Source organism: Eufriesea mexicana, unplaced genomic scaffold (assembly GCF_001483705.2).
Source record: "Eufriesea mexicana isolate 0111107269 unplaced genomic scaffold, ASM148370v2 scaffold1030, whole genome shotgun sequence".
In the NCBI taxonomy this organism is placed as follows: Eukaryota; Metazoa; Arthropoda; class Insecta; order Hymenoptera; family Apidae; genus Eufriesea; species Eufriesea mexicana.
In genome coordinates, this window is record NW_016909159.1 from 1,040,241 (window position 1) to 1,065,330 (window position 25,090).

At 31.8% G+C, this 25,090-nt stretch overlaps 1 protein-coding gene across 3 annotated transcripts in view; it reads right to left on the minus strand.

The window, feature by feature from the left end:
- Positions 1 to 5,274: 5,274 nt before the first annotated feature.
- The window catches only part of LOC108547458 (unconventional myosin-XVIIIa), a 33,621-nt gene continuing 13,805 nt past the window's right edge, over positions 5,275 to 25,090 (minus strand). For 2 of the 3 annotated variants that reach the window (XM_017899989.1, XM_017899988.1), the window contains exons 4-13: positions 22,690 to 22,833; positions 19,799 to 19,888; positions 12,352 to 12,711; positions 10,015 to 10,169; positions 8,616 to 8,739; positions 8,018 to 8,472; positions 7,079 to 7,391; positions 6,516 to 6,779; positions 6,090 to 6,427; positions 5,275 to 5,559 (exon numbers count right to left, since the gene is read on the minus strand). In XM_017899989.1, the coding sequence (XP_017755478.1) occupies positions 5,553 to 5,559; positions 6,090 to 6,427; positions 6,516 to 6,779; positions 7,079 to 7,391; positions 8,018 to 8,472; positions 8,616 to 8,739; positions 10,015 to 10,169; positions 12,352 to 12,711; positions 19,799 to 19,888; positions 22,690 to 22,833 (2,250 nt within the window). In that variant the 3' untranslated portion in view covers positions 5,275 to 5,552. Of the gene's footprint in view, positions 5,560 to 6,089; positions 6,428 to 6,515; positions 6,780 to 7,078; positions 7,392 to 8,017; positions 8,473 to 8,615; positions 8,740 to 10,014; positions 10,170 to 12,351; positions 12,712 to 15,981; positions 17,043 to 19,798; positions 19,889 to 22,689; positions 22,834 to 25,090 lie in introns of those variants that run through there. The other variant, XM_017899990.1, reaches the window with a different exon arrangement.

Consider the following 25,090-nt stretch of genomic DNA (forward strand, 5'->3'; position numbering starts at 1 on the left):
TCCTGTATATCTTTAATTCGTGCATTTTAGGGTTTATGACAGGTAATCGTCAATGTATTTCTCATACTGTAATCTTAGAATATAACGTTAATGACAAAGTGAACTTACTGAAGCTTATTAGATTGCTTTATTATATGCAATAAATATATATTTGTAATTTCGAATCTCATGAACATATTACTTAAATTATAAATTAAGTAATATTGATATAAATGTAAACATTTATAAATAATAAAAATAAATTTATAAATCTATAAAATTATAAATTAAGTAATATTCACTATGAATATTACTTAAATGTCGTTTTATTCCTTTTATATTAATATCAAAAATTTGTAAGAAAGTTTTGACGAATTAATTCTGGTCGGTAATTTTAACAGAATGACATTATCGAGAATTGTACATATATTTATACATATATAATACATATTTCGCACTGAATTCTTTTATGCGATTAAATATTTTGTTTACTAAACCTGGTATGAATAATTGGATAAATTAAATACTCTATAAATATTTATATTAAAATTTCAATAATATTTCATATTAATTCACGAGGTGACCCACATAAATATTTTCGAAAATGTTGATGTTAAAAATATGATTCAGGAAAAATTTAAATAGTATCATGGGACGCATAATTAAATATAAAAGGGATATGATAGACAGCATTGTCTTTTTAAACGTAATTATATATTTTTTAATATTATAATTGGCGTAATCCACTATTTTCTAGAAAAATGTCACTTATAGCAAAAAATCATTAGTTTAAAAGAAATTTTAATTTTAATATTGAATAGCAGTCCACGCATTTAGACTGATAGTTGATTTTCTGAAAACCAACTATAGAATGAACTATAGAACTATTTTACTAATGCTCTTATTCAATATTAAAATTAAAATATTTTAGTAATTAATGACTTTTGCTACATGTGAGTTAGAATTTAATAAGCAGTAGTAGTTAGGTGAGCATTAAATAGTATTTTCAATAATCAAAAATTAAAATTTTGCCTGAGTAAAAATTACAAATTAAATTTGCCCATTTTATAAAATATTAAAATTAAATTTCTCTAAATTTTACGATTAGATGTTTTTAAATTGTTATATATACAGTACAATATAAAAACATAATACATTATAAAGACACATTGTTACATTAAAAATATAGAAATGGTAAGCAAAATTTTTATAAATAAAAATTTTACAGACATCTATGCATAGTGTTGCATGAGTATATGTACCCTTAAGTATACCATATTACAATATAACGTAAATAAACATGTCCTACTTACATCCATAATAAAGAGCACTCGAAGTCAAATTGGTTGTACTATAGCCTCTGTTTATTATTGTCACTAATAATTTTATCACCAATTTTATATTTATTTTTATATACTATTGTCTTATGTAACACTTTTCATACTATTAATTTTTATTATACTTAATACCAAATATTCCACTATAATTAATTTCACTCTTTTTTTTAATGTTTCTTCATATTACTTTATATTTTATTAAACAATTTTTCTAAATTTTCTTTATTAATTTCAAAAGTTTATTAAGTACCTTATTGCGCGGAATTTAACTTTCACTTTTACACGTAAAATACGAGTGCTCTAGTTACAAAACGTCGAATTCCTCTCGAACAATATAACCTTATCTCTGCACGGTTAAATCTGATAAGTGAAGCACACGATCTTGCTAATAATGCTTATAATTTCTGCACTATCAGCAGTCATTCAGTTTCACCGAACTGAAGCATTTTGAATTTAATATTTTTTAATTTTGTGTTTTAATATTTGTAAAATTGCTTCTTTACTTAACAAAAAAATATTTGCATTGGTATCTCAAAAAATATGAAATATATGTATCTAGACATATTGAAACGTTTTCCTTTAGTCAATAATTTATGACTTTTATAAAATGTTGTATTTTATGCTCTATATTGTGACTTAATTATGATAAATATTCAAATTTTTTCATGGTGCATTTTAAACATAAATTTTAATATTAAATTTTGATAAACGTATATAGTATATGTCCATACAGAAATGTAATAATCAATTACCATAATTATTCTCACATTTCACATTTCACGACTCCAGCAGTATCGTATTAAATATCTCAAAATAAACCGTCTCTCGATAATACTTTAACTTCTAATTATTGCGAATGAATAGTTCTAAATTCATTAAAGTGAACACGTTTGACAGAGTTCAACAGACACATCGATAATACCAACTTTAAATTTACCAACACTGCAGACGACGTTTTTATACGCTTGAGAAGTCACGAATTTTTACGATCTAAAGTATTCGCGGAACTTGCAATTCTAACGGGCGACTGCAACTGTTTATCCTACTGTTCATAATCAGCTTTATTCGAGCGTCGTTAATCAGTAAACGCTCGTGCCCAATTGGCCTTAATCGAATTGTCGTTAATTGCAAGCTAGTACACATTAAGGCTTGACCGAATGACTGCAATTGCACGTCGAGTAAACGTGTTACAAGAGATCGTAATCTAGAAATATTTCATTCGGCTCGGTGGTTGAATTATTGGTGCAATCAACGCAGTGGGTAAGAAAGGTTTGTAACTTGTCGACTTTAAGTTACGATTATTTCACCACAGATGACTCGTGTGTAGTATTGCATATAACTAGCCTATTAGAAACTAAGATGTGTCGTTTTAAAAATTGGAAGGATTAGATTCTGCGCAAGGAAAAAATAGTTACGTTTCGAAAACAATTTTTGGAAAAAAGAAATATTTTTCGATTTACTTAAGGAAATATTAACCCTTTGGACTCCACTAGCACCTTTAATTCTAATATCGCTGCTATTACAAAAGTTATATAATTTAATTGACGAGTTATAATAATGAAATAAAAAATTTTAATTTCAAGTGGCGATTTCAATACACAATGTGTACAAACTAACGAGCGATTTAAACTAATTTTTTTCTAACGTAAATTAAGATTTATAACAACATTTTTTTATTTTAAAGGAAAATAAATTTTTATTGACAGATCCGTTTATTAACAGCATTTTCAGAATTCGACTCAAATTACAACTTATTTACATTAATTACTTACAATCAGATTACCCAGACACCACTTATTAGTTTCTTTGTTTTTGGTTCTAAGCTCATGATTAAGACAATTTGTTATTAATAATATATTTAATAATATGCACATTTTTTACAATTTACAGTTACGTGTTTTCATCATTGGAACTACATACTTTTTTGTATTACTTTGTTAAAAAATTATCTGACACCACGCAATCGATGTTATAGGTACCTATTTCTTGTTTGGTGTCAATAGAAAGTTTAGAAAGCTCTTCTATGGTAAGGTAGAAGTCCTCGTTCGTATTTACAGATACTAGTGTTATTTACGATCGTTATAGTAGAACCACTTCTACATCAAACTTACAGGGTGAAAAAAGTGTTTGGACAATACCATAGTTATTTTTTTCATATTATATTTATATTTATATCACTTTTGTTTATTTAGAAAATGTACTGAAATAAAAATTTCATTTATGTAAATAGAAATCAAAAGTTTTATTAATTAACCATTGCTAGCTTTAAATTTTGGGTTCCATTTTAGTCTTGTATTCAACTCTATATAGTCTCCCTTGTCTCATTGTTGTTAAGTCCATTTAAGTACAATATCGTCTACATTTCCAGTTTTTGGATTCGTTAAGTTTCTCGTACTAATAGTAACATCTGGAAAGTTTATATCTTTCATCAAGTTAGAATTTACATTTTTGATCTGTGTGTATAGGCTTGACAACAGCATTGTAAGTATTTTTATTAATCTTCTTAAACTTTCGTCACTTTCGATCTCTGATTATTTTGCATTTTGCTCAAGTAGTTAGAAGTATCCGTTTTTTGTTTAAGTACTATTATAATACAATGCACTATTAATTTCGTAATAAGTTCTTATGATTAAGATTTGTTTGGCGTAATATAGGATAATATACATATAAAAGTATATAAATTGTGTCTAAGTACTTTGCTATAAAACGCTATTTTGATTATATAATGTTCGGATATTAGGACATCTGAACAATGGCGATTCGAATACGATGGATTCTAGTATAGTACCAAAATGTTTTTAATATTTTGAAAACTAATAAATTCCCGGGGCTGAAATTTGATATTTAAAATACATAACCCGACTTCTTTCAAATTTGGTACTTGACGTGTTTTGTTAATTTTCTTTTTGGTAGTATCAAGTAATAATTAGTAATTTAAATTATATTTAAGAAAAATTTACATGTTATTTCAGAACTGGATGTTTCTTTATGTCAAAAAATTTTTACAAAACTTTTTGTTCCACTGTTTACGTATTTTTATTTTCAAAAATTTATGTATTTCATTTGGATAATGAAATATATTTTAAATAAAATCGAATTATACATATACGTTATTTAAAATGTGTTAATGATTATTTCTGGAATAGTTGTATCGGATAATATTCTTTTCAAACCTTTTTTCTTTAATTTTACATATTTAAGTAAATAGGATTTGGAAGATAAGGGGAGAAATAAAAACACATATATTAATTAAATAAGATATCTGCATTTTACAAAGCAATAAGTTACATATGAATCCTTATATAAGAAACCAAAGAACTGAGTCGCAGCTCGCGTTTTATAATACAAACTGTATAGCCAATGTTATTGGCTACGTATAGCGAAGTGTTAAAAAAGCGTAAAATGCTTTCCATTTCTGAAGAAGTAAGGCTCTGATATTTCGTTCTCCATGATACGTTACATGTTCATACTTTGGGCCGTTGGAGAGGCAATCATTTGGTAATTGTGCACATGAACGTGTTTTCATGTCTCGATACCACTGTATCGAGAAGCTCGATATTTTTCCCTTGGAAGACTGGAACAACAATGTAGTCCGTCGACAAAAACTACTGTCGGATAATATAGCACCAAAACGCGTAGTAAAAAGCAGAATATAAATAGCCACGACATCAACACGTTTTTTAGAAATCGGAATTAGCACCACCTACGAACTTGTCATCTTTTCGATTATGTTGAGAAAACAGCCATGAGTAAAATTATGCTAACTATAATCGTAGAAATCGACGGATTTCACTTAATATTATTCTTCGGTTCTTGTTTAAAAATTTTACTCTAGCATGGTAGACCCTTGTATATATAATTAACATATATATATATATATATATATACATATTATATATAATTATACATATTATATGTATATATATAATCAATGATTTGATTTTTCGTCTATAATTTTGATTCGCTATCGTAAAAATTTGATGTGACCGACAGTGGTGACGACGTTGATAGTAAGAAACTAAATCTAGCGATTCTGAACTAGTATGTCCTTTTTCTTCTTTCGATATTCTTCATATTTGTTTATCTTTGTTGTTCGCCTTTCAGCCTTGTAAATCAACAAGTATCCGCGGATGATTCGACGTGCGGCAATTCATCACCAATTTTTTCGGCTATACGTTGTTCAGTAGGTTCCTTATCTTTGTTTTCGTCGGATTCAAGATCCGACAACTGTTCGCATCAATCACTAAAAACAAAAATGGAATGATTCTTATAATGCGATGTCATATATAGTATTGTAGTTTTAATAATTTTGTACTATAATGTAAAAAAATACATAATGTATTATCATAAAAAAGAAAAAAAAAACTGTTTATTACAATTGCTATGCTATTCCATACATCAGTATATTAATTTTCTGTTACGATTTTTAGATTTCTCCTGTATAACTTTTGACATTAATCATATATTTAAAAAATACAATATTTATTATATTTTATCGGATTTTTATATAGAGTATTCGCTCATTTTAATCGTCAAACTATATAGTTTTTATAATAATAAGTAATACAAAAAACATGGCAAATAAAATACGACATACAAAATTTTATAAAATTACTAACGTTGTGTATATTTTTGTTATTAAAACCTTCTGGTATATTTTTTTATATTTAGGCATACTTTGTCCTATTATAATATCTATGTATTTGTTTCTATCCATGTATCACAGTAGTACATCAATTCGTATAATTAATAAATTAAGCAATTAATAAATACCTATCGCTGTTTTCGGTTGTTCCTTCCTCGCTGCAGTCCAAATCAAGTTCACCTTGAATGGCGCTTTGTAAATCATCGACTCGTTGAAGCGCCAACCTAAGATCGTCTCTAGCAACTTTGGTCTCCGCTTCAATAGCCTCGAGGGATTTTTCCATTTCACGGCGCGCACGCGTGGATTCCTGCTCACGTGCAAGCGCCGCACTCGCTTCTTCCCTCGCTTCGCGTAACGATCTTTGCAATCTTCTCGCTGCGTCTTGAGCACTCTGTTCCTTTGTTCGAAGCAACGCTGTTTCGGTTTGCAACTTCTCAACGTTTTCTTTCAATCTTGCTATTTGAGTCTATAATAGAAGAAAGATAAATGAACTTTTATCCACCAACCTTTTAATTTTTCAGATATCTGTAACAAAACTATTTTATTTCACTTACTTCTAAGCGTGCTCTCGTCGTTTGTTCCAACTCGAGTTTACTTTCTAATTCCTTGGCGCGAAACTCGAGTCGTCGGGTGGCAAGGCTATTTGCAGTTGGATCGCCAAGTTGTTCAACGGACTCGAGCCGTTGAGTCAGCTCTGAGAGTTGATCCTTCAACGACGATTTTTCCGCTTCTAGTGAAGCAATCTGTACCTGCGCTTCTTGTAACTGGCCCTGTTCCGCTGATACTTGCTGCACTGCCGCCCGATACTTCTTCAAGACCTGTGAAAATAAAATAGTTATCATGTGTGGTCCATATGTAGTAGTAAATTTTACCGTGTAGAGATAAGATGATTAGTAGAAAGAATGTGCATTCCATCATAGTGTAATAGAATCATCTCGTACCGTATAATTATGTTATAAGATTTTTAAGTGTGTCTTTCATTACACTTCTAGGTATTCTTTAAAAGAGATAAGATATAGAGAGATAAAAGTAGTCAATATAAATAAATTTAAAGTAGTCTTGTAAAAGGATGTATTCTATGTAAGTGGAATATCAAATAATTAAATTGGGAACGTACTTCTGCCAATTCTTCTTCATTTTCTTCCAATTGCGACAGCAATTCAGTTCGTTCACGATTAGCTACATTAGCCCGTTCTTCCGCTTCAGAACGTTGTCGTAGAGCTTCCTCCAATGAAGCTTGTGTCTCATTTAGTTCTTGTTCCAGCGCCTGTTTTGCTTTAACCGCAACTGCTCTAGCACACTCTGCATCCTCCAATTGATTTTTCAATTGTCTTAGAGCTGCTTTACCCGTTGAGTCACCCTTTGATCTCTCAAGCATCGTTTGAGCATCTCTTAACAAAGCTTTGGTTCTCTTTAAGTCTCTTTTCAGCCTGTTACATACAAGTAAATCAAACAGATTATTACATAAGTAACATGTACAACTAAAAAGAACATATATTATAAAATATAGAATAGAACAAGTATCAAATATTTAACAAGAAATTATCTACGGTAGGTATAATTTGTTATTCTTGCACCATTTTCAATGTATATGGTGATTTGTGTATTTTTAATATGAAATAAATTTTTTCAGAAAATCGGAAGTATACTAATGACATTTCTTTGTATTTTCTAATAGAATTTTAGTAAAATTTTATACATTAACATGGACGGTTCATAGTTCTCTCTGTTTTTTTCTTTTTTTTCATTTATGTGTACTGAACCTTAAAAAAAAAAAAATTTATTAAAATCGTATAGCGATGTGATTGAATAGTCTATTTGTTACGTATATGCTCTTTTATATAGCAAAACTATTATAACGTTATAAGTAGGAAGTAGATTCGGAAAAATTTTATTAATATTCACGAAATAATTTTTTCTTTAGAATAAAAATTTGGTATGACGTTACTTCGTTCAAAGTTTAGAAAGCTCCTAAATTCGTAGATTAAACAGATTTTCAGGCTCGTTATATCATACCAGACATAAAACCGGATATAAGTTCGCCTATAACAAGTACCTATGCGTGGTTTCAGCTTCTGCAGCGCGTTCTGCACGATCCTGTTCTTCGATAGCTACCAAACGACGTTCCAGTTCGTGCTTCTCGCGCAGCAATATCGTCCTCTCCTCATGTTCGTTCTCCAGCTGCGATTCCAGAGCTTTCACCTTTTTCAATGCATTACCACGTACATCTTCCAGCTCCTCATCCCTCTGTTGCATCTCTTTACGTATTTCCTTGCGTTGCTGCTCGATGCTCATCTCGAGCCTCAGCTTCGCTTGCTCGAGCAGCTGCACCTGGCCTGCAAGGTCGTCCAACTCCTCTTCCTGATCCTTCGCTCTCTTCTCCAGTTCGTGCTTCGCCTTCTTCAGTTGTGCTACTTCCTCCTCCGTTTTACCGCCAAACGTTAGCTCCTCAAGCTCCTGACTCAATGTTCGTAATCTTTCTTCCTTTAATTCAATTTCCAGTCTTGCATCCTACAACGAAAAACAACAAATGAGAATAGTTATAAATGGGAAATTGATATATATTTTTTTTTATTTAAGTCTACAAATTCTAAAAAAAATTTAAGAAAGAGAAAATCGAATCGTTGATAAGTAATTTTTGCAAGTATACTTACGCTAAGGTTCTGTTCTATGGTAAACTTCTCCGCAATCGCAATTTCTTTTTCTCTGGCCAATCTTTCACGTTGCGCTTTCTCTTGGCGTAGATCGTTCATCAAATTCTGAGTTTCCGAATCGAACCTACAAAAACAAATAGAACGTGAATACTAAACTAAAAATTTGCGAGTATCTGGACTGTCATTCATTCATCTCGACTCGTACTTCATGATTTCGCATATTTATCGAGTATCAGTTTATCGACACGCGGAAACGAAAGAATCTCCGTTAGTGTCGCGATGTCAATACATTACGATCCCAATCCTATAAGGGACTGCGCGCATGCGCATGTTTTCATCCCACTGAAGGATGCACGCAGATTGATCTTTGTCTTTTTTTCCTTTTGTATTTTATCGAAGTTTACGGATTCGAAAAAAAATAACGGATTTTTTTGTTTTAACAGAAAAACTATTGGAATTCGTAAAATTGAGGAAGTTATGAACCTCGAAGTATGAAGCCATCGAATGAGGAACTGCACAGCAAAGGAGATCTCAACGATATTATTATTTCAATTATTCGTGATTCCTGCACTGTAAATATTTTTTTCAGTTCACATTACAATTGATTTGTCAGAAATTTACAATAATTTTGAATTTTATTGTCTTGTAATAGCAGACTGATTAAGTATAGTGAGGTTCGGATCGTCCCGTGCTACGTTGAACTGACAGACACGATATCTCAAATTTTAATCGACCGATTGACTTCAAATTTGAATTGAGTTTTCAGAAGACGTGCCTTCGTCGTTGGAACTATGGATTTTAAGATTCGACGTAATTTCATTTTTTTTTTTTTTTTTTTTTTTTTTTTTAAATTGGAACGTAAAAAAGTAAGGAGAAAATAGGTATTCGATTTTCAAAGTGCTGTCATTTTTTTAAATTTCGAGACTTTTTCTTTTTAAATCTGCTTGGGTATATCATTATATAAGTCCTGCAATTTTTAATATATTATCTAGAAAAAAATTGTGTATATTGTTGAAACACGAATAAATAAGATGGCGAAAACCTCGAGTTAAATTTTTTTATGGTTTCATTACGAAAAATTCTTAAAGATATCCTTGCTTTTGGCCTGAATTTGCAGATCTCTTTAGGTTCAACGCCAAAATTTTGATTGGGATAAATTTGAAAATTTGGAAAAAGGATGCTAATTCTATGGGTCCAATGATCTTTCAAATGTCGCACAACGAAATTAGAACATCCTAGAATACCGAAAATTCTGCGAAAGCAACTCAATCACGCTAGTTCAGTACCGTTTACGCAAAAGTTTCCAAAAATACCTCCTACATGGTGGCGATGGAATAAATGCGAGTCGTTATTGAAATACCGGATAAAAAAAGACGTAGAAGCTTTAAGGAGCACCTACTTGCGCTGTTTCTTTTCTAGAAGATTATTCCTGGCCGTTTGTTCTTCTAGCAGTAGTCTCAGGTCATGCATTTCGCCATTTAGTTTTTGCACGCGCCTCTTCCATTGTCCAACGACCTGACGTTGTTCCTCGACCTCTTCATAAGCATCAGCTAACTGGAAAACGAAAGGACATTATGTTATTTACTATTTCTAGTTTAATTTTCTATTATGATTCAGATACAGAAAGTATTGAGAAAAAGAAATTTAAGATTTGTGGCTGTTAAAAGTCAAAATTAAATTATTTTGAATTTTACTAAAGATTTTCTTGTTTTTTTTTTTGTTTATTTTTAGATTCTAATATTCTTAGATTATTGCACATTTGATTTTTTATTTGGTTTTTGTATAACAATTAATGTATGACATTTATATATTTTATGTTATATGGAATTTTTGGCATGTAAGATATATAGAGATATAGATATAAAAAATGTAATATACAAAATTTGGAAATTATTTATGTCAGTATGAGAGTATGTATCTTTTAATTTCATTTTGATGAAAATACGAAATTCTTAATTTCTGTAATTTCAACATTTGGTTACTTAAAATACTTATATCTTTATACATTTGGAAAATATTTATTGTATGAGTTCCTATGAGCAATATTTTTTCTTATTTTTTGAATATGTTACACTCAGGTGGATCTGTGTTCTTAAGATAAATTATCTCAAGAGCTACTGACAAGTTTTTTCTGCATATAGAATAATAATAGACAGGCATAAATTAAATCTCTAATTTCAGAAAAATCTTATGGAAGACATATATGAGGATATATTCACAAGCCAAAATAATTTACTCCACTTTCTGAATTTTAAAAAATTTTAATGTCAAATCATTTCTAAATTAAAAATAATTTTCAACATTCTGTTTTTTGTAGTTACTTGATTTAACAAGTAAGAAATTTGTATTGTAGAGTTTGTGCGAAACAAATTGTGTCTTCTTCTTGGACCCTAAATAACGAGCTCAAGTGATAACTTCAGAATAATGAAATTTTTAATATTTTAATATTTGTAACTTTGACTTATCTGAATAGAAGTTGCTTTTTGTGTGTTCACGACTGATAGTTTAATAAGACATTTCTAATAGATCCCTACTTTATGAAGATCAACGCTCTCAATAAGAGGGTTCTTTATTATTGAATTAAAGTAACTTAAACGTAATCAAGTTATTGTTAGAAGCACAGAACAGTGCACGTGTACCAACTATATATGTGTTATGAGTGGATGGAAAGTTGGCTAACAGAAGGAATGTGATTGGTCATAGTATAATGGGACCTGATTCCTGACACAATCATAAAGGCAAGGTACACTAATTTTCATTACTAGCTAAGAGTGTTATACCTACAAGTGACAAAGACAAGATGCATCAAGACTGAATGTGATAGACTGATAAGAAGAGATACAAAACATTGGCATAGATGTAGACTCATGAGCAGTGATCAGCCTTTTTGTTGAAAGGGTACTCCGAATGGGTTCACATGAAAATCATATGGCAGAATAGTTTTGTAAGTCATATACAAAGTTACATGAGAGGATGGCAATTACTTTTTTCTTTGTATAAAGCCTGATCAACTATCTTGACAGTAAAATAAAATAAGAAAAATTAAATCAGTCTACCAAGAAGTCTTTGTTGGATAAATTCTAGAAAAATATGTCTCCCCTTAAATACAATAAATCAATATCTTCTTGTATGTACTTAGATAATTATCATAAATTGCAAATGGCTAAAGTACATTCAATTTTAAGCACACATGGACAGAAGCCACGTGTCGTACACCCTACTTTGCCGACCTCTTCTCAGGAGTGCTAACTATTAAGATAAGATAAAACCCTTGCCGACATAACTTATCCTACTACTATACCAGCCTATGCCACCAGGAACCTGAAAGTGAAGACTTTGGAAGCATTGAAAGTGAACTTTCATTCCGACCTGCTAGACATTTCTCCAGCAACGCATAAGTACTCTGCTACAAATAACTTAATGCACTCTACAGGTGATCCGCAGTCACCACTTGATTAGAAATTGAAACTCTAATGACAAGAGCACACAAGAGAAATGATAAAGTTTGATGGCCAATACTAGATTTCAAATAATACAGCAATACATGAAATACTGAAGTGAAAGAGTTCTATTGGTTAATATAAATGTGACTATACTATAGAAAAGAATATCATCCACCATATGAAGAGGAAGCTTCAAGTTGCTACTTTACTATAATAAGAACATCTGCACATGAGTTGATAGCAGTTTGGTGAATGACCAGTTGGTGTTCTTTTTTAGGTGTCCATCTACTCACCTTCTTCTCCAACTGCTTCTTAAGCCCGACCAGTTGTTCCAGATCGTCCTCGTGCTGCTGTGCCATCTTCCTCTTCGTGAACTCTAGCTCCCTCACGGCATGCTCGTATCTCTGCTTGTAAACGCCACCGTCCTCGCCGTCTTCAGCGTCAGAAGCCACGCCGTTCAGGTCTGCGGCCCTCGCATACAAAAGTTCCATCTCCAGACGTTCGGTCGTTTGCTGAAGATTCTTGTTTGCCTCGGTCACATCCTGGAGTTCACGCTCGAGTCGTAGGCGTTCGGACGTTTCGGCGTCGATTCTCTCTGCTGCCAGCGTCGATGTCGAGTGCTCTTCCGCGAAATCGGCGGTCATTTCGCTCAGCTGTAATAAAAAGCAAGACAGGAAATTATTTACGATTCATTTGTGTGAGTACGATGGAATTTATCTGGGCCGAGTCAACAGCGTTTGATGGTATGACAAATTGGTAAATGGGGTATATTTGGTAGCTCTGTCATATGAAAGAATAGTGGTTTGAGTGTTTTTGGATCTGACTGAACAAATGATGGTGCTTAGTCAAAGATTTAGGACTCCCATTGGACTCTTTTTGTAACAGTAAAGAATTAAAATATGAATATAAGTATACAAGGATAATGTGAGTCTGAGTTAGTTGAAGGTGAGCTATAGTCAGTCAGAGGTAGAGGCAGAGTTTGGAGTAAGAATTTAATGAAGTGTTGGTATGTTATTAATCATTATTATTAAATCTTATCTTCTTTATTAGGTATAGATTTATAACTATTAGGTATAGTTATATTACTGTACCTAGTATAGTTATATTACTACACCTTGTACTATTAGGTATAGTTACTATTATGTAACTATTAGGTATAGTTATGTTCTCTTTACTGTAAACTTTGTTTATCGACATGCAATTGTCATCAGCATCCAAATTTTTCTTCATTTTTAAACGTTGTTAACTCACTTGTGACCTTAAGTCTTGTTTCTATCGATGATGGTGTTTAGTACAGAATTTGTTCCATTGTTTTAGACAAGGGTATTTGCAATACTGAAGACGTTGGAATTATTATCAGCTGAATATGTGTTTTCTAGGGACAGACTTAGGTATTGTGAACAATTTGGAAAGTTACTGTTTCAAATTATTTAAAAAATAATCCACTTTTGAATTATATATCAAATATCCTATAATATGCATCATATAAAAAGTGAATCAATGTATTCACAAATAAATACATTTTTTGATATTTACAATAGTTATTCATTATTTGGTTTCTTACTTCTTATTACTGCTTCTCACTAACACTATTATCATGATTATTATTGCACTTATTATCCTATACTTATCTTCAGAAGAACATTTTATTTTTTCAAATAAACAATTCCCTAATTCACTATCTAGATATTACCAAATAAACAATATAGTAACAAGTGGCCTGCTTATTTATCAAATAATATTTAATGCTATTTAAAATAATCATTCTTAAATTATCATTTCAAATAAATTTCTGTCTGTTCTTGAGAATCATTTTATGTAATAGTGACAGTTTCCTATATGCATAATTTACCATCCCAGGATTTACCATTCTGATTTACAAAAGAAATAAAATAAAAATTCGTTTTGTTCAAAGACTAAATACTGATTAAATACTAATAAGTAAGAAATTTGGTATCTTTGTCAAAGACAGCACACGTTCAATGCTCAAACATGTTACTGCAATACATCTTAGAAATTTGTACCCTTCAACGTGAGTTACATAACAAATGAAAAATAGAAGCGGACTCTGAAGCTACATAATTCAGCATAATAATAGTAACGAGAATATTAACGAGGAAAGAAGAAAATACAGTTTCGAAGTTTATCCGCTTCCTTAAGTCGAATTTCCAACTCGTTCTCATTCACAACTCGCGCATAACCGATCGAGAGTGCTCGCTTTCCTGAATACTCTCCCTAGTAGTCTGTCTCGTGGATATACGTATGGTCTATGCGAGTGTGTTATACACTATATACACATTCGTGTTTGCTTCCTTCAAAGAAAACAGACACGAAGCCAACGGAACACTTAGCACTGAAAAAACACTGCTAGATCGATTTTCACGAAGTATCATTACATCGGTGCGCGTTGGACCACCCAGTGATACCCTATTATGCTGCGCTTGTTTTCTAGTAAGATTAGCTTTTGATACTATATTTAATACGGAGCTCGGAAAATACGTCTCTAAATGTCGTGTTCGTTTTAGAACACAGGATGAAGTTGTAAATTCTGATGTTTGAAGTTAGGGGTTATGTCATTTCTTTGATCAAAGATATCGACGTATAACTCTGTGTAGGATGGTGTTTTGATCTTGGTCAATAAATTGAATAATAAGAATGCTGTGCGACATTATATGGTATATAGTAATTCTATAGTGTAGAGTATATATATACTTATGTGTAATAAAATATAGAAAATACTTGGATATAAGAATATGATAATGGGTATATAGAATATAATAATATAATAAGTAATAACTATAGTGTGTAGTTGGTGAAAATTATCCTATTCGATAGATGGATTGTCTTATTTAATAAAAGTTAGATATTGGTGTAAATTGGTTGTTAGATGTTTGGTTTGACCATGGAGCAATGATTTTTTCTTTAGAATAGGAAAATTTTTAATTATGAGTAGTTTTATAAGAAATGGAAATAGTAGATATGTTTCATTGTCTTAGGTTTTCAATAAGACTCCATTTTATTCTGAAGTTATACCTATTTTAAATATCTATTATTGTATTAAATTTGTAGAAATTACATAAGAAGCTATTATGTTACCAAATGACCATACTGTACATCTGTACTTTGGCAGTAAATATTCAAAACAGTTTCCAATTTCAGTGCAAACTCAAAGACATTTTACTGCTGAATTAACTCTCTTAGAATGGGGAAATTTTCAACTATGAGTAGTTTGATGTTCTATAATAAATGGCAAGAATAGATATGTTACATTGTCTTAGGTTTTCAATGAGACTCCATTTTATTCTGGAGTTGTACCTATTTTAAATATCTATTATTGTATTAAATTTGTTGAAATTGCATAAGAAACTAATGACCAAGCTATACACCTGTACTTTTGCAGTAAATATTCAAAACAGTTTCCAATTTTAGTGCAAACTCAAAGACATTTTACTGTTGAATTAACTCTCTTTTTATAAAAGAAGATTGAATATTATGTGTTTAATACTTTATAACTACTGGTAACTATAAAAAAGTACCAGATTGAGATAGTCATGTGATCACCATAGCATTCTTCTAACTCTGTATTTTGCTTATTGCACAAATGCCATAACTGCTTAATAAGACAAAAAGAAAAGGAAATATTTCTTAGAACTATCTGTGAATATTTCATACATAGCCCTTTAAACGTGTCCTAAACAAATCTTTTACTGAAAAAGTATCCTTCTATTGTACCATAAAGTTTGATAGATTGCAGGAAAAGCATTAGCAAATCTGCAGATGAAACACTTGCATAAAATTCAAAATTACCAACTAAACACCTAACAAATCAGTTGACTTAAGAATGAAGCTGCAACTCCAGAGCAAGGGAGCAATAAAAAGGAAGAGAAATGATTATTCGAATGCACAGGAGACGTGCAGTATACCTCTTGACCGACACTGTCGGAGATGGTCCTGTCTTCTGAGGCGCGCGAGAGGGACCGCCTGGAACAGCTTTTCGCGACGCTGTTTGACCTGCTGTAATACTGATAACCACGAATCATGATGTTCGTAGCGCTTTGGCTCCTGCCTATTACGCCCCTGTCCTTGCCTCTAGGCAATTGCAGACTGAAGTCGTCATCAGACTCATCCCTGTGACCCAAGCTACGCCACTCGTCCATGATATGATCGGTCCTCTTGAGAAACTGCGAGATCTTGGAGGACAAGTAGGAAGAAGCAGTGGCGGGCTCCATGTGAGAAGCTGTCGGTCTGAAAGACTGCCTGACCCTCTGTTTGTCGCAGCCCAGCACGAAGTTTAGACTAGCATCGAACACCACTGGAGCCTGTTCCTTCACAGCCACGTCCTCCATGGACCCCAAACAGCTCGTGTTCTCCATAGGGAACATTCTCCTCGGAGGAGTAGCGAAATTCGTCGGCGAATCGAAGCCTGTACGTCTCGAGGACAGGGCAGACACAGACCTCGAACGACAGGAGAGACTGGACGAGAGACTACAAGGCGATGGACTCCTGGTCAAGCATAACGCGTGCAATTTGCTGGTTGGTCTCCTGAACGGTGGTAATGGTGGTCTCTTGGTCACCACGATCGGCGAAGACCTCTGAGAATTTTCCATAATCGCGTCGCTCGAGTCATTAGACCTACTGGCTAATATCCTACTAGCCAGGGACTCCTCGAAGCCCTGCAAGCTGTCGCTCAAGACGGACGACATCGAGTTCGAATACATGGTCGGTACTGACGGCATCCTGGCAGTTCCTTATCTTCCTCTTATCCTCAATTCTGACCTCGTCTCGTCGACATAACCTCCACTTGTTGCAGGACACTGGTCTGAGACATTCGCTGGGACATGCTTGGGGTACCCCGGTGCTCCCTATTCCTCGTCGTAATGAAATCGCATAACGTCGTGGTGGACAATGACTCTCTGGCAATCTTGTTTACGATCCTTTCGCCGATATCGACCACCCTGTCCAGCAACCAGTTGCGCGGGATGTTCAGAAGCGATCGAATTGCATGATTGCTATAGAGAGGCTGGTTGGTGGAGCTGGGTACTCTGGTTCGGTTCGATCGGACCGGCTGGCACGAGCATTTAATTGCGTAACGACGTCGTCGACGCCCGTATCGAGAGGGAGTCGCGGTGCAACTGGCTACTACTCTTCCTGGGTCAGCCGATACAGGGCCGGTTGGCGGTGTGGTCTGTTGGTGGAGACGGTCACCTCCGAGTTATTCTAAGGGAAACGGGGCGCGAGCGAGATGGAAAAGCAGACGGGGAGCAGCGCGGGATGGAGCACGGGCCACGGTCTTGGACCACCGCCAAATCTTCGTCTTGAGTGTCTGGGCGGGCAGAGGAGCAGCAACACGTCGTAGGCGAGCAAAAAGAGCCGGTCACGGAGCCGGACAGGAAGCAGAAAATCGTTCGATCGTTCGGCTGAAATAGTCCAACGGCGACGGATCGAAAGGTCGCGCGAGTGAGACGGAACCGGTTAGAAATCGCGGAACAATACCAGCAGCCATCGGGTAACTGGCGGCGCGGGGTAGGTGGCAATGCCAAGGTCGTGAGAGGAATTTTCATACGACCATTACCTGCCAGCAGGCAGGAAATGTCGGTCACTGGAACTTTTATCTGAGCGTGAGGCAACGCCGAGGTCGGTGCTACCCGTGATGCTCCGCTGATCAGATCCATAACGCGATAAACGGCCCGCGGCACGCTTCGGCTCACGCAGTTAACCCAATTGCACGATACAGGGATTGCGAGTACTCGGACAAACGACGGTACTTAACGAACTTTCCTCTGCCTCCTGGACAAGCGAGATCTAGCCGGGTGTCGATTGTTTAGCGAGATATTCTTCATGAAGGATGAAATTGCCCTGGTAGGATGAAGTAGGTAAATGATCTATAGGACTTTCCTCGGTTACCAATGAGACCAACTGTTTCGAGAGATAGCTACTGCTGCTGGATCAGATATAACGAATGACTCTTGCCATTTCCTTTGGGGATATTCTGCTCGATGAGGTAGACAGATGTATGGACTCGTTTCTAAGCTACCGTCTTAATGAGAGGTTATGTTTTGATAAGGAATTTTAGATTTAGGTGGAATTTGTGAGGTAAGTGAACTATTGTTGTTGAAAGGTGTCTAAATGTGAAAAATATAGGGGTAATTTTAGAGGTAGATGCTTTTTGTTTAAGGATGAATCTTAATGCTGACTAGAGTGGGTATTAAGAATTTCAATTAAAAGTCTCAAAAATATTTTGATCTTTGGTGTTAAAGTTGGAGTTTTAAATGAGTATTTTTGGATATTATAGATTTAGGGAAAAAGATAGTGACAGAGTTTGAAGCACCTTGAATGCACTTCTGTATACTAAGGTATATAAATTTCTAAAAGCTTCTGAACTTTTTTACAATAAATAAGAGATAGCTAATGTTGTTGGATCAGATATAATGAATGATTCTTGCATTTCCTTAAGGGATATTCTGCTCAATGAGGTAGTCAGATGTATGGACTTGTTTCTAAGCTACTGTCTCAATGAGAGATTATGTTTTTATAGGGGATGTTAGATTTAGGTGTAATTTGTGAGGTAAGTGAACTATTGTTGTTGAAAGGTGTCTAAATGTGAAAAATATAGGGGTAATTTTAGATGCTTTTTGTTTAAGAATGAATCCTAATGCTAACTATAATGGGTATTAAGAATTTCAATTAAAAGTCTCAAAAATATTTAGACTTTTGATGTTAAAGTTGGAACTTTAAATGAGTATTTCTAGATATTATAGATTTTGAGTAAAAGATAGTGTTTGAAGAAACTTGAATGCACTTCTGTACACTAAGTTATATGAATTTCTAAAAGCTTCTAAATTTTCCTACAATAAATATTATTAATAATATTAACTTACGTCTTATTTTCTGTAAGATTGTATTAGAAATGACTATTTAGTATTTATTTTGCAATAACAATGGTGAAACTTTTAATGTAATGTGGATTTATATGTTTAATATTATGCTAATTATTATTTTGGATAATAAAAATTATTAAATAGTTTTCATTATCTTAAATGAAATTGTAATATACTTTTAAAACAAATAATATTTTTAAGAATTTATATAAAATAATAGAACAGAGGAAAATATACACCAAGGACTTTTGAGAATGGAATGACAAATGTCTCTGTTTTCAGATATTTCTCTCCTATTCCAATAATACTTACCTAAAGCATTTTGAAAGTGTTACATAATCAAAAAGTTATATTAGGAAGGAAACTTAAAAGTGGAGACAAAATGTATAAAATACTTTAAATACTTTTTCAATTATTTGAAATGCAATTTGTGTCTGAACACATTTAATGTAACAATAAACAATAAACAATAATTTCTTTCATTTGCTTAATGTATATAATGCAGTATCCCTGGTTTCATTTTTAATTTATTCTTTTCTCCTTGTTTCCAAACTACTTCTTGGTATATCTCTGTGATTATGTAAATTAAAAAAGATGCTTTCAAGCAATATTGCTAGAACTAAGGAGGGCTACTTCAGAATATAAATTATGTAGATACACTTCCTTTGTTCCATAGTGGTTCAGAAACGGTACTTTATCAGTGACATGAAAGAACAAATATTTTGTCATTATCTTCAAACAGTTACAATGGAAAGAACATGTAACACTTTAAGTTAGAACATCCTGAATGTATCAGGTAAACAGTTTACTGGTTATTAGTGGATTAGAGGTACGCAAAAAAAAGAAGAATCTTTTGTCATACCTTTGCTTCCAATTTATCATTGTCGTGTTTGAGATGATTGCGCTCCTGCTCCAGCCTCTCGACTTTCGTTCTGAGAATTTCCAGTTCCTCCTGTTCACAGAAATATAATTACTAGTTAGTTTAATTGAACCAGCTTTAAGAAATTTTTGTATATATATAGCGACTTCGAAAACTGAAACAATCTGCAATATTTTTCTGATAGTAAAGGGAAAATATAAGAGAAAGAGAGAAGAATGTATCTTTGTTGCATAATTACTGTAAACTATGTTTTATTGTAACAACCTGTTTATAATAATTTTACTGAATTTGTTAATTTAGTATTTATGTTTCACATACAATTAGTAAAACAACGTTTATTAATTTCGTATTTAATATTTAATATTTAGTGTTTGGTGTTTAGTGTTTGGTATCTGGTATTTGGAATTTGGTATTTGGTATTTGAAATATTAATTAATATTTATTTTGTTTAGTTTGACAAGTAAACAATTGTTTTCATTTAATTTATTTCCATTAAGTTTACCATCTATTAAATTTCTTTAGAAAACTGTATCAACAAATATTCATATTTAAAATAAATATAAATCTATATTAAACATTTAAACGGTATGATAAATACAATTGCAACTAAAAAATTAAATAAAAATAATTCACATTAAGAATAATTATAAACAAATTAAAATTATTAATAAAAAGAATAATAAAAATAAACAATAAAAAAACAATAAAGAAAAATGAATAATGAAAAATTATTCAGTTGCAAATATTAGATATTTATGGCATAAGAGAAAAGCAGGAAATGGGAATATGAGAGATCATAGACGGAAGAGAAGGGGGGTAGAGAAAATGAGGATAGTAGAGATCCGTTTAATAGCGGCTAGAATAGATGTGTACAGTAATAATTAAGCGAAGTTAAATGAAGTTAAGTACAGTATAATGTAAAATTATATGCAACACGAGAGACACCCAAAAATTCAAGAAAATAAGGCTAAACAAATAATTCTTACAATTATATAATATTATATGGAATATTATAAATGCTTTTGCAAAATGTTAAAAAATGTAATTTCATTCTGCATTATGTATTTGTAAATCCTTAGCTTATTTATTTATCTATTTTCTTTTAACATTACACTATAATTCTTTCTGTTTTCATTTTAAACAAAAATTTCCCAAATAAAGTATAAGTCTTTACATAATATACAATTCTATATATAAATATGTATCAAAATATCACATATATTTTCTTATTACTTTACTGAATTAACAATTTCAGTAACCTTAAGCATTTTCATATTCATATTAAGAAGCATATAATAATTATATAATAAGAAATAGTATTAGAAATAATTATAATTAAATACAAAATGACAATAATAAGTATAGTGGAATAATCACTGAAATTTGAAGGTCCATGTTACTGAACATTACATTCTTTACAAAATTTGAGACATTAATAATATATCTACTACATTAAAAATTATCAATCCTGAATTTTAATCTTTAAACAATTTTTTGGATCATATTAGATACATTATACAAGTTCACCTATGCAAGATGAAGTATATTATTAATAATTGCTAAGTTCCAACTACTAAACTGCAATATTCTCATTTGACAAAGGAAATGTTTGTTCACCGAAATCACTGAATTCGTTATGAGAACGTTATTTGCAAGCATCAAATTATCTGTTAGAGTCAGTAAAATTTACAATATAAGTTAATATAAAAATAAGGAAGAAAAATTAAACGCAATAAATATAACAAAAATTAATAGTTCATTTGTGTATGATAAATTTCGACGTGTAAAATAACAATCCTGAACAAATTGTATACTAAAAAAAATATATTGTCACTATATTGTTAACACATTGCGTACGGGTGACGAGATATCTCGTTTCCAGGTTTCTTCGACTTAATCAATGATTAGTTGCGACGGGGGTCACCATTGAATTACCGATGGTAATAATAAAAGTTTCTAAATATTGACATTTGTTTAACACGTTGACTGTCATGGGGGTCACCGGTGACCGGCACTCAACTTGGCGGTGGCGCCACGGGGGCCACCGGTGACCGGCGACGCGACCATTAGTAAAAATACATAATTAGAGTAAATATCGATACTGATAAATTTTTAAATAGTACCATTGTTACTATAATGGTTCGAAGAAATTAATGCCATACAGAACATGCAAAAATAACTTTATTTATACAAAGAAAAGGTGAACCAAAATAGTCGGCACAATATGTCGCCACTTTTTTAGTGCAATTCTTTGCTCTCATTCTTCTTAGCTGATTTGAATTATTTTCATAGCACACTTTGCAAAATCGCCTTACATTTCGCACACTTCCAGGTTTCTTTTTAAATTTGTGACGACGTTTTTTCTGTACGTAATTGTGTATATTTCTATCAATTTGGGCGCGCCGGTCACCGGTGGCCCAGGTGGCGCCACCATCGCGTTGACCGGTGACCCTCATGGCATTCAACGTGTTAAATGAAACAATTGTTGGATTATCCATAAACTAGTTAACCTATAAAAAGAAAGCCTTCTTTATTCCTATATCATTAAATCAGTTATTATATTAATATATAATATTATCCACAAAGAAATTTTTTTAATTTTAAAAACAAAATTTATTTATTTTATTCTTCCCTATATTACTATATTAATTATTATGTTAATACATAATATTATTATATTATTATTGTTGAACAATTAGTATTATAAGTTGAAGAAAAATAGTGAGAATGGTTGTCATTTTAAAAGAGCTACAGATTGTTCCAGTTTCTGCATTATCTTAGCTATAGTTATATGGAAATGGTGCTACACGTTTCCCTTGCATGACTATCGGTAGAAAATTGTCAGTACATAAAAATAGAAGTCGTGTTCTCACCGTCTTCGCCTTCAACTGATCCTCTGTTCGATGAACGTTCAATAAAGGTGCAACTTTCACATATAATCTCCACCAGGGCCATTCTCTTACGGACATCCACTTCCTAACGTTCCTCTGTATGCACCTAACCGCCAGATCTTGCAGCTGAAAGGATGTAATACGTAAACATAGTGATGGGCTTTCGAATCGTTTAAAAATACGGGCTATTGTTGTAATCCGGTCTATAAAAATCGACTTTTTGGGATTTTTTTCTGAGGAAACCATGATACATATTGATATGCAGTTTTCGCACTCAGATTTGTTTATACTTGAAGCATATTGATAATTTTTTTTTAATGAAAATAATAAAAATTATGGAAATTATGTAACCTTGGGTAAATCACGTTTTTAAAAATGGGCTCTGATGGCTGACGTGATTCCGGGCTATTTGGTTGTCGAAAATGAAAAAACCAAAAAGCATTTTAATTAGTATAAATACGACTATAGCATGAACAATCGAAACAGCGAAATTTTGAAAATTAAAAAAATGGCGGCATTTTGAAGTTTAAATATCGATTTTCCTTGTGCTTTTCGTCTTTGGGTGGTAAACAAAAATAGAAAAAAACATCAGATTTTAAAATTCGTGGTTCACGTGATGAAGGTACATCCGATGAAGGTCTCCTCCAAATTTCGAGTCCATTGGTCAACTAAAACGCGAGATATCCCGTCAGCCAGTTCAAAAAATACGGTTTCGAGAAAAACGCGTTTAAAGTTTTCGTTACCCATTGTACAACATGTACACGCCGCACTTTAAACATCCATAACTTCGTTAATTTTACGAATTCGAAGAAATCCTTTTACACAAACATTTTCGAAAGCATACACTTCGAAAAAATGTAAAAAAAAGAAAATCGATTTTTTTAAACTGGATTGCAACAATACCCCCTTAAGTTTCATGGAAAGATATGACATAAAAGGATGAGACAATTTTAAATTCGGCATAGAAAAAAATTCTGTGTTATTAGTTTCTAAAGAGTATTTTAAATCGTAATACTTTAGCTCCTTTTCGATGTGATTATAAGGTCGACAATGAATTCTTTAAATATAGTGTTAAATATTATTTTGTTTGCAATATAACAGAAAATGATCACAAATACAATTTAGAAATTGTACAAGAAATTAATCTAAATTAAAAATCTTATTTATAAATTTATTTTATAAACTCTTATTATTTTAAGAATAATTTTCAGTAAAAAATAATATATGCATAAAGATACAAATATAGATAGTAGTATACGTTATATTATGTTCATATGCAATAATATCATAAAATTTTATTATAAACTTCATTAAAATTTTATAAATTTTTATTATAATATTGTATTTCGATACTACTCTCTTTTAGAGTCTCCCAAGTGGATTCAATTAATAAGATATTGTTCTTGTTAATGGCAAAATTCAATAATTTTTTTCTACATTCATAACTATAGTCTACAAAATCTTGCTTAATTATCTTTGCAATTATTAATTTTGCTTTTTTTTCATCTACTAATCTTATCATTATTGTTATTAATTTATTATGTATTTATTATTGATTATTGTTATGTTTCTAGAATTAATCTTACTGATCTATTATGATCAGGGGCTTCCTGTTTCATTAATTTATTAATAAATAAATAATATTCAACATTAATTTTGTAATATATTAGATTCATTTACTGAAAAAGATTCAGAAATTAACAAACTTGTGAATATTCTTGGTCTTCTAAGATTATATATGAGCTGTTCATTGTACAAATTGATTAACTCCATAAAACAAAAAGTGGAGAAATGTAATGAAATAATATATATTGTTTTTTAAAATTCCCTTTATAATTTAAATCGAAATAAATATCGTAGAATGCATAAATACAAATGTAACTTTCATCTAACGGTATATAAAATTTATAAGAAAAAATAGCCAAAAGGTAATCGTTGGTAATGTTACCATTTTTATGTTACTGGAAGAGTTAATCATTAACTTCGTTTTTTAATTTTTACCAGTAAGTGTATATTATAATATTATTATTACAAAATTGTATACTAATATTGTATTATATACGTATAATAATATCATATGCATTGCAATACAAATTTTAATTTTAGAAACCAATCACGCGTCAACAGTTCTAAAAGAGGTAAATTTAAAAACAAAAATAATTATTTAATCAACATTAATACCAATAAAGAACTTTTAAATAATTTAAAACTTATTCACATTTAAGAACAAAAATGCATTTTTTTAATAACTCAGAATTTTCTTCTATCTTTAATATACTATTAAATGTTAATAGATGTTAATATGTAAATTGGATTCTATGGGGCTCTACCAACTACACAGAAACGAGTGAAAACTTTGTGTTAATATTACTGCTGAGAATAT